The sequence below is a fragment of the Haematobia irritans genome, chromosome 2 (genome assembly GCF_050003625.1).
Source record: "Haematobia irritans isolate KBUSLIRL chromosome 2, ASM5000362v1, whole genome shotgun sequence".
NCBI lineage: Eukaryota > Metazoa > Arthropoda > Insecta > Diptera > Muscidae > Haematobia > Haematobia irritans.
The window spans coordinates 205,170,344-205,181,247 of record NC_134398.1 but is presented as its reverse complement, the minus strand read 5'-3'; the positions used below and the strand labels follow the sequence as shown (position 1 = coordinate 205,181,247).

The following is a 10,904-nucleotide window of genomic DNA, read 5'->3' as shown; positions in this document are numbered from 1 at the left end:
TTCAATAGAAATAAAATCTTGACAAAATTTTGAATAGTAATAAAATTTTGACAAAGTTTTCTATAGTAATAAAATTTTGGTACATTTTTTTGGGGATCGGCTATATGTAACTATAGACCGATATAAACCAATTTTGGCATGATTGTTAGGGGCCATATACTAGCGCAATGTATCAAATTTCAACCAGATCGGATGAATTTTGCTCCTCCAAGAGCTCCGGAGGTCAAATCTGGGGATCGGTTTAAATGGGGGTTATATATAACTAAGACCGGTATGGACCAATTTTTGCATAGTTGTTAGAGACCATATACTTACTCCACGTACCAAATTTCAGCCAGATCAGATGAAATTTGCTTCTGGTAGAGCTCCGGAGGTCAAATCTGGGGATCGGCTTATATGGGGGCTATATATATTTATGTACCGATGTGAAACAATTTTTGCATGGTTATTAGATACCATATCCATGTACCAAATTTCAACCGGATCGGATGAAATTTGCTACTCGTAGAGGCTCCGCAAGCCAAACCTGGGAACCGGTTTATATTGTTAAAGACCATATACTAACACCATGTACTAAATTTCAACCGGACCGGATGATTTTTGCTCCTCCAAGAGGCCCCGCAAGCCAAATCTTGGGGTCGGTTTATATGGGGGCTATATGTAAAAGTGTTCCGATATGGCCCATATGAAATACAATCCGACCTATATCAATAACAACTACTTGTGCCAAGTTTCAAGTCGATAGCTTGTTTCGTTCGGAAGTTAGCGTGATTTCAACAGACGGACGGACGGATATGCTTAGATCGACTCAGAATTTCAGCCCGACCCAGAATATATACTTTATGGGGTCTTAGAGCAAGATTTCGATGTGTTACAAACGGAATGACAAAGTTAATATACACCCCATCTCATAGTGGAAGGTATAAAAATATCAAAATTTTTTTACCTACCACTATAGGATGGGGGTATAACAACTTTGTCATTCAATACTGAGTCGATCTAGCGACATCCGCTCGTGGGTCCGTCCGGCTGTCCATCCATCCGTCTGGTAATATTACGCCTAGAGTTGTGGGCGAAAGTGATATTTTACTTACGCTCACGCACACATACGAAATGGAAAGTCATACTCACGCACACCCCCGCACGATCAACGTTCAAAACCTCACGAAAATTCTCGTGATTCATGATAAATCTTATGAATCTCTCCAATTATTGATGAGTAAGGAACATTTTCATAAATTATTTACAAAATAGTAAAAATAAAATATTGTTCACCTATCCATCATACAATGGACGCTATTGAACTCTTAGGCATAATCAAAGGACCGGAAGGGGATTGTGATCGATGAACATGATTCTAATCATGAACGTGCTGTTGTTCGTTAGTGTGATTTGTTTATGTGCCTATATTTTACTGTGAGTTTATCATGAACGTGAATTCTATCGGAAACATGAATTTTATCTTTAATTTAAATTGGTTCATGAACGTGAATTTTATCGTGTATGTAAATTCTAACGTGAGTGTGATTTTAATCGTGAACGTGAATTTTTTCGTAAGCGTGATTTCGACGAAATTTTACTCACGCACATACATGAACAAAATTTTGTTTTCGCTCATGCACGAAACAATTTCGTTTAGTAGCATTTACGTACATTCATGAGATTTAGTTTAAATTTTATTCAGGACTCACGAGATTGCCGCGTGAATCACGCATGTCACGAAAATGTGGTGTCACGCGCTTACCTCTAATTACAATAACTTACGAATGAAATAAATTATCGACTTGAATCCTAGCACAAGTAGTTGTTAAACCGATCAAGAATTATATTACATTTAAAAGTTCGAATCATAGAACATTAAAAAAAAGATTTTCGATTTTGGACTTTGGAATCTTTAAAAAGTCTACGAATTTTTAACTTTTTTGATATAAGGTATACACTTTACCTTATTGTAAATAAGGCCCGCAAATTAATTCCCATTATAATCGTAGCCTGGATTACATTTATTTTACAAATTATTCATATCATCTACCAAGAAAAAGTATTACTTTACAGTGGTGATTATTTTATTTCCACTCAAGCCATTTATAAGGGACATTATACTATTGCAATCTGAGAAAGGCTTTTCATTTCATCCCACATAAGTCTTTGTCATTGAAATCCACTACTATCTAATCCAGCAAGTAATAGGGAATTGCAATTTCTGTATGTTTTTTTCACATTTTGGTTTTGTTTGTCTTTTTGTACCGGCAAAAATCTTTGCCTTTGTCTGTAAGAGACCATGAGAAGGGTTCAAACTAAAAACCATTTTTACCGCAGGAAGTTTATGTTACACTAATTAGTGTTAAGCTAGGAAAAAATGAAAAACTGAGAAAATATTGTTACCAAGCAACGCTAACCTATCCTTTTTACTGTTTTTATGCACGTGTGTTTGTGTGTGTGTGCGAGTTTGTCCCATTTGCATAGTGCAATAGAGATGGATGTTTGTGTGTTTAGAGAATATTTTGTACAAAACTACCTTCAACCAGATACTAAAACAACTTACCAAAGGAAATTCACAAACAACCAAGGATATGGGATGGTTGCTAAGCTCCCTTTACCTACTATGAAACCGGGAAACGGATGTATAATCTCGAAGAGCGAAATGTTTGTTTACATTTTTTTAATAAGCATGTGAATGCAAAAACAAAAATTAATAAAATTGTGAAAAAGTGCTGCAGTTCAATATAGTGAATAAAATTTCGAATATATGGTGGATATTTTGTAAAATACAGGGTGAAAAGAGCGGATATCAATTGTTCTAAAAATAACCACCATAAGTTAAAAAAATGTACCAAATAAAAAATCTTGTTTTTAACTTTATGATCAAATTGTTGTGGTTAGTCTCCCACTACCGATAACTTTTTGGGTGTATTAATACGTCTTGAATTTTAAATATTTTAACGATTGCACCAACAAGTGAGAGTTACCACTTCTTTGATAGATGACTCAACACGAAAATATTGGATATATAGAAAATTATGTTAAACATTTTATTGCTACAGAAAATTTTGCAAAAAAAGTTATTCCTAGTCCTATCTCTGCCTATTTTCAAATAAAATTTTGAAAAAACTTCAAAATTTTACTTCTTTAAAAAAATTTGTCAAATTGTTATTTCTATAGAAAATTTTGTCAAAGTTTCATTTCTATCGAAAATTTTATCAAAATTTCATTTTTTCTATAGAAAATTTAGTCAAAATTTTATATATGTGGAAAATGTTTGTCAAAATTTTATTCCTATCGAAATATTTTTCAAAATTTCATTTCTATTAAAAATTTTATCAAAATTTCATTTTCATTGAAAATTTTGCCAAAGTTTTATTCCTATAGAAAAATTATGCCAATGTTTTATCCCTACAGAAAATTTTGTCAAAATTTTATTACAATAAAAAATGTTGTCAAAATTTTATGTGTATAGAAAATTTTGTCAAAATTTAATTTCTATCGAAAATTTTGTCAAAATTTTATGTCTATAGAAAATTTTGTCAAAATTTTACTTCCATCGAAATTTTTGCCACAATTTTATTTCTTTGGAAAATGTTTTTTTCTATAGAAAATTTTGTCAAAATTTTGTATCTATGTCAAAATTATGTTCCTTATTTTGTCCAAATTTCATTTCTATGGAAAATTTTATCAAAATTTCATTTTCACAGAAAATTTTCTCAACATTTTTTTCTATAGAAAATTTTGTGAAAATTTTGCCAAAGGTTTATTTTTGTAGAAAATTATGTCAAATTTTTATTTCTTTAAAAAAATTTTTATCTATAGAAAATGTCAAAATTTTATTCCTATTATTATTTCTGTCGAAAATTTTTCAAAATTTTATTTCTATCGAATTTTATTTCTTTAAAAAAAATTGTCACAACTTTATTTCTATAGAAATTTTTTTCAAAATTTCATTTCTATCGAAAATTTTATCAAAATTTCTTTTTTTCTATAGAAAATTTAGTCAAAACTTTATATATATAGAAAATTTTGTCAAAATTTTATTCCTATAGAAAATTTTGTCAAAATTTCATTTCTATCAAAAATTTTATTAATGTTCTATAGACATAAAATTTTGACAAAATTTTCTATAGACATGAAAATGTGACAAAATTTTATATAAACATAATGTCGAACGCAGTTTAGTCTCTTTGTATCTGAACCGAAATTCCATTAAATTTGTCGATTGAATTGAATTGTAATGAACTTAAATTGTAATGAAATGAATTGTATTGAATTGAATTGTATTGAATTACTTCTAGTTTGTAAAGCAATGAATTAAGAACAATACAACACTGAATTAAGAATTTGTAATGACGATTGGCAACTCCTTTTATCTTTTTTATCCGCTCGTAATTTATAAGAGGGTTCCTGTCATGTAACACAGGAAATCTCCTTCTTCTTGCCGCTTGACTGTCAACCAGAACACATCGTTGCCTCTCGTCTCATCTCTCCCGTATATCATTCTCAATAAATGTAAGTGACACGAACTCCCACCTTTTTTCATTTTGGGTTGCCGGGAATATTTTGGTTAAAGCAATTTGGGAATTTTCTAGTGTTCCCATCATTCATTTATTTTCGCTATTGGAACCTAAGTTCCACTCAACAACAAAGCACTGGTATTTTGCATGAACCTAAGTTCCTCGTCATTGCAAATATTCAGTGTCTTTACGAACCTTAGTTCACCATTAAACATCGCCAAAGGGTATAAAATATACAGATAAGTATATTCTTCATGGTCCTTCGAACCTCTCTTGAAATCATCTAATAATTGATGCAGTCCTCTAATTAATTAAAATAATTCAAATTATTTTATCTGTTCTATTTTCCCGACAATGTTGAATGATTCCCCAAAATTGGCAGTGGCAACGTTTTTTTTTGAGGTGGCCTATTGTGAATGAGTATTTGTAAGTGTCATATAAAATAACTAGTATTGGTATTTCAATGTTGGCAGTACTGAAAAAAAATAAAAGAAGAATTTAATTAAAGTTACGACGGCAGCATTGATATCCAACACCGGGTATTGTCTGTAAGTACAAAATTCGACAGAATAATTAAAATAATCTGTACGAGTGTGTATAAAGTAAGAGGCGATGCAGTGAAGTTCCTAGGCCGGCAATTTGTTTAAAACAAACACTACAGCAAATTGCCGTGGTTACGATAAACGGGGACAATTCGGCAGGGAATATTACGTAACCCCCGTAGACATGTGCCCATGCCGTTTTTACAACCTGCAGCACATTCACAGGCGGTCCTGAGCTCTACATTAGCGAAGAACAAGAAGTCACCAGAAGTAGCCAACAGGTAAAGTCTAAGTGTGTAGTAGTCAACGACATGTCCATGATTTCAACAAGTTCTGCGACGCACAACACAGCACCGACGAATTGCATCCAATAAACACCCAGAGGTAGAATTCGGTCGGAGTAATCAACACCATCATCAGCATTTGCACCACCGTACAATCACGAAAGTTAGGTGTCATGCTCCTTGTCAACACCACCAGTTAAGAAAAATAGAAAACAAACACACACGAATGTCTCATATGGTTGGTGTTGCATACTTCCACCAAGGGTATAAATATTTCCACCGTTTCACCCTTAGTAAAATTCCTTATTACACATAAGGGAGACTACTAACTTCAGGTTTTAGCCGGTAAAAAGCAAGATAAAATAGTAAAAGCAAAAAAAAAAAAAAAAAAAGCGTAACACTCTGTTGCATATGCATGGTTTTAAAGAAAACAAAAAGGAAACAACCAGTCATTACCAATAACTAATAGATGTTTTTTTCAGGTGTGAGCACAATATAAATAAAGTCACCAGCCATACCACGAACCTATATTTGTACAATACGAACACATTCCATACGGCATCGTAGCAGAAAAGAGTGCGGTTTTTATTGGTACATATGCGTTTTATGTTCGCTGCATCGCTGCAAAATCTCACTGCCAGTGGTGACTTCTCTACGTCGACGCAGTCGTTCATCAGTCACAGACCAACGTCCAAGTTTCATCTCCACAAATCACACAGCCTATGTCTACAACTTTTTACCCATACCACATACATCAACAGTATCAGCTTACGACGCAGTCACCGTTGCACCAGACATCAAACATTTGAACTAAAGCCAACGAGAGGTGCCACCGTCAGCCACTTGGGCAAATTTTTCTTGTTGGATTATTTTTGTTTGGAACACATTGTTTTGGATCGCAGCAACACGAAGTAATCCCGACAAGCGAGGCAACATCAAACAATCAAGGCAATCAAAGTTTGTACAAATACTCAGGAGTGCTGTAAGTCAACGTTCATTGGATTCTGATTTTTTAAAATTTTATGAAACAAGTGGTACAAAAACACTCGGAATTCAATGGAATGCTATGAGTGACACTTTTACATACCAAGTTGATTTGGCTCCCACTGAGGATTCAGTAACTAAGCGGCAAATTCTCTCTGCCGTTTCAAAACTGTTTGATCCTGTGGGATGGGTGGCACCAGTAATTGTACAAGCAAAGATATTGCTACAACAGTTGTGGATTGAAGGTACACAGTGGGATGAAGCTGTGAGACCTGCCACTTTTAGAAAATGGCAAACATTTTTGGAGAACATGAAACAAATATCTCTTATTAAAGTTCCCCGATGGGTGAAATTTTCTCCTTTTTACACTTCTCAAGTGCATGGGTTTTGTGATGCATCTGAGAGGGCTTATTGCGCCGCTGTATATTTACGAGTTGACTGTGGTGAAAGCATATACACGCAATTATTGATATCGAAAACAAAAGTAGCACCTATTGATCCCGTAAGCCTTCCGCGACTTGAGCTCTGTGGAGCAGTGTTGTTGTCTCGTTTAGCCAAGCATGTGCTTTCGAATCTAGGTTTTGAACAATCCCAACTCTTTTTATGGTGTGATTCATCCATTACTCTCGGTTGGCTGGGAAAGCCTCCTATTACATGGAAAACGTACGTTGCAAATCGTGTTGCAAAGGTAGTTCGAAATGTAGGAAATTGTCCATGGAGTCATGTTCGTTCAGCTGATAATCCGGCTGATCTGGGGTCCAGAGGCTGTAGCCCTGAAGATTTGTCAAATTGTTCTCTTTGGTGGAACGGACCAACTTGGCTTCAACGTCCCCCGGAGGAATGGCCTAAGCCTACAATTGTGTATGAAAGTCCACCTGAAATGCGACGGGTAGAGGTATTTCATATATGTGAGGAAGATGAAATACTAAAAAGATTTTCCAAATGGGATAGAGCCATTAGAGTGCTGGCATATGTATATCGTTTTCTCAAACGATCTCGACGAATGAAAACTTACATTTCAGTGTACATTACTCATGACGAATTTAGATATGTTAAACATAAATTAATTGTATTAACTCAACAAACATACTTCAATCGCGAATACACAGCACTTAGAAACTCGAAATCTCTGTCCAGGAAAAGTCCCCTTTTTCCTTTAAATCCATTTTTGGATGATAATGGAATTATTCGAGTTAGTGGGCGAATCACCCATGGTGATCTCAGATATAGTGAGAGTCATCCTATCATTATCCCAGTTCAATCTTGCTATGCTCAACTGTTAATTGAGTTTACTCATGTTCTATTGCTGCATGCAGAGAATAATCTCTTAATGAGAAGTCTACGTGAAGAATATTATATCTCAAGACTGCGCTCAGCAATCAAAAAATGCATTCGCAGATGCAAAACCTGTACACTTTATAAAAATAAGATCCAAACACAAATGATGGCTGCTCTTCCCCCAGAGCGGAGCTCCTTTTCGTTACCATTCACTTTTACGGGGCTAGATTTCGCTGGCCCATTTGCCGTAAAGACGTCAACTTTAAGAAATGCGATATATCAAAAAGGCTATGTATGTGTATTTGTATGTTTCAGCACGAGAGCCATTCATCTCGAACTTTGCTCAAGCCTTTCTGCAGATTCCTTTTTAGCAGCATTTACTAGGTTCGTAAGCCGAAGGGGTCTTCCCAACAAAGTCATGTCCGACAACGGTACGAACTTTATTGGTGCTGAGAGAAGGCTACAATATGAATTTCAACAATTTCATAAGGAAGTCGCTGATGACATATCAAAGAGGTATGCTTTTCAAAATTTCCAATGGGAATTCATCCCACCTAATGCACCGCATATCGGAGGATTATGGGAAGCCGGCGTTAAATCATTCAAAATCCACCTTAAAAGGATTGCTCAAATTACCAAATATACGTTTGAAGAATTGACAACTCTCCTAACTCGAATTGAAGCCGTTTTGAATTCCCGGCCATTATCCCCAATGACTGATGATCCTTTAGAATTGAATGCCTTAACGCCAGGTCATTTGCTACGAGGAGCTCCACTGGTAGCTATGCCCGAAATTGTTTCTGACAATTTACAGTTAAATGACAGATGGGAAAAACTAAAGTCTTTACAACATAAATTCGCCAGACGATGGAAAGATGAATATCTTAAGGAGCTTCAGAGAAGATACAAATGGCCCTCGCCTCGTGAGAATCTCAAAGTTGATCAGATGGTTGTTATTAGAGACGATCAACTTCCGCCTTGTGAATGGAAACTCGGGCGGATCACAAAAACCTTTCCAGGACGAGATGGATACGTAAGAGTAGCAGAAATTAGAACCTCTAGCGGAATTACTACCCGGGACATAACTCGACTAGTTCCTCTGCAATTTATCTCAAATTCCACCTCCACTCATTCATAAGCATTCTCATTTTTTTCTCATGAATTTCACCACAGCTATTTCTCATCCTCATGTCAAGCAGGACCACAGGGTGCTTGAAAACCCAATAATAATAAATTCTAACCTGCGTTGTTTTTTTTTCTCTTTGGTTTTTCTTTTATTTTATTTCATAGGGCTCCTAGAAACCCAAAAATTCACCAATGCCAAATTTGCGAAAGATTCCACGCTTTACGGTTCTGTAGACGGTTTTTGGATATGGATATCGGCGAGAGACGTCGTGAAACGAGACGGCACGGATATTGCATGAATTGCCTTGCGAGATCACACAAATCTTATGAATGCCCTTCCGAAACAGCGTGCAAAAAATGTGGCGGAGAACATCACACCCTTCTTCACCTTCACCCCGTGGAACGGCTAACGTTGGACCAAATGGAAAGGGGTCGTGTTCCTGCTGATGTGTCACATCTTTTGGAAAGAGCAACTTCCGTCGGAGGCGTCCCCCATCGCGACATTTCCGTAGGCAACAGACGACGTTCTCCAGCTCGAAGACACGACAACGAGCATCAGCGAATCTTCCAGCGGCCAACGATTCCAGAACGCACACGTTGCTATGCTAACCATCGGCTCTCACAGCGTCATAATCGTGCTGACCGATGCGTCTTATCGCAGCGTAAACGGGATTCTCGTCAACTGGACATGGTGCACATTGCCCTCAAAACGCTACAACGTCTCACCCAGGCAATTGTATGAAGAATCTTGCCCATTATCTCGGTCAAGGCGGGGGAGGATGTCGAACGCAGTTTAGTCTCTTTGTATCTGAACCGAAATTCCATTAAATTTGTCGATTGAATTGAATTGTAATGAACTTAAATTGTAATGAAATGAATTGTATTGAATTGAATTGTATTGAATTACTTCTAGTTTGTAAAGCAATGAATTAAGAACAATACAACACTGAATTAAGAATTTGTAATGACGATTGGCAACTCATTTTATCTTTTTTATCCGCTCGTAATTTATAAGAGGGTTCCTGTCATGTAACACAGGAAATCTCCTTCTTCTTGCCGCTTGACTGTCAACCAGAACACATCGTTGCCTCTCGTCTCATCTCTCCCGTATATCATTCTCAATAAATGTAAGTGACACGAACTCCCACCTTTTTTCATTTTGGGTTGCCGGGAATATTTTGGTTAAAGCAATTTGGGAATTTTCTAGTGTTCCCATCATTCATTTATTTTCGCTATTGGAACCTAAGTTCCACTCAACAACAAAGCACTGGTATTTTGCATGAACCTAAGTTCCTCGTCATTGCAAATATTCAGTGTCTTTACGAACCTTAGTTCACCATTAAACATCGCCAAAGGGTATAAAATATACAGATAAGTATATTCTTCACATAAAATTTTGACAAAATTTTGTATTGAAATAAATTTTATTTCAAAAAATTTCAAAATTTTATATATATAGAAAATTTTGTCAAAATTTTATTCCTATCGAAAATTTTGTCAAAATTTCATTTCTCAAATCAAAAATTTTATTAATGTTCTATAGACATAAAATTTTGACAAAATTTTCGATAGAAATTAAATTTTGACAAAATTTTCTATAGACATAAAATTGTGACAAAATTTTCTATAGACTTAAAATTTTGACAAAATTTTCTATAATAAAATTTTGACAAAATTTTGTATTGAAATAAATTTTATTTCTTTTGAAAAAATTTTTTTCTATAGAAAATTTTGTCAAAATTTCATTTCCATCAAAAAATTTATCAGTGTTCTATAGACATACAAATTTTCGATAGACTTAAAATTGTGACAAAATTTTCTATAGACATAAAAAACATTTTGTATTGAAATAAATTTTATTTCTTTGGAAAATGTTTTTTTTTCTATAGAAAATTTTGTCAAAATTTTATATCTATGTCAAAATTTTATTCCTATCGAAAATTTTGTCCAAATTTCATTTCTATCGAAAATTTTATCAAAATTTCATTTTCACAGAAAAATTTCTCAACATTTTTTTCTATAGAAAATTTTGTGAAAATTTTATAGAAAATTTTGCCAAAGGTTTATTCTATAGAAAATTTTGTAAAAGTTTTCATTCTTTAGAAAATTTTATATCTATAGAAAATGTTGTCAAAATTTTATTCCTATTCATATTTCTGTCGAAAGTTTTTCAAAATTTTATTTCT

The 10,904-nt window shown here is 34.6% G+C and overlaps 1 protein-coding gene across 6 annotated transcripts; it reads left to right on the top strand.

Annotated features, from left to right (window-relative positions):
- Positions 1-4,162: 4,162 nt before the first annotated feature.
- LOC142226995 (uncharacterized) lies at positions 4,163-9,859 on the top strand. Of its 6 annotated transcripts, none has more exons than XM_075297294.1 (3): positions 5,039-5,053; positions 5,814-6,313; positions 8,884-9,859. In XM_075297294.1, the coding sequence occupies exon 3, from the start codon at positions 8,966-8,968 to the stop codon at positions 9,458-9,460; it is 495 nt and encodes a 164-aa protein (XP_075153409.1). In that variant the 5' UTR covers positions 5,039-5,053; positions 5,814-6,313; positions 8,884-8,965; the 3' UTR covers positions 9,461-9,859. The 6 variants fall into 6 exon arrangements, with proteins under 6 accessions (XP_075153405.1, XP_075153406.1, XP_075153409.1 ...); XM_075297293.1 differs by lacking the exon at positions 5,039-5,053 and adding an exon at positions 5,216-5,328; XM_075297290.1 differs by lacking the exons at positions 5,039-5,053; positions 5,814-6,313 and adding an exon at positions 4,163-4,500.
- The last annotated feature ends 1,045 nt before the right edge of the window (positions 9,860-10,904 follow it).

Coding starts and splice junctions, on each gene's coding strand:
- LOC142226995 (XM_075297289.1), top strand. CDS start 5,240: ATGCCGTTTTTACAACCTGCAGCACATTCACAGGCGGTCCTGAGCTCT. Junction 5,329..8,883: donor TCACCAGAAGTAGCCAACAG/GTAAAGTCTAAG, acceptor TTTATTTCATAG/GGCTCCTAGAAACCCAAAAA.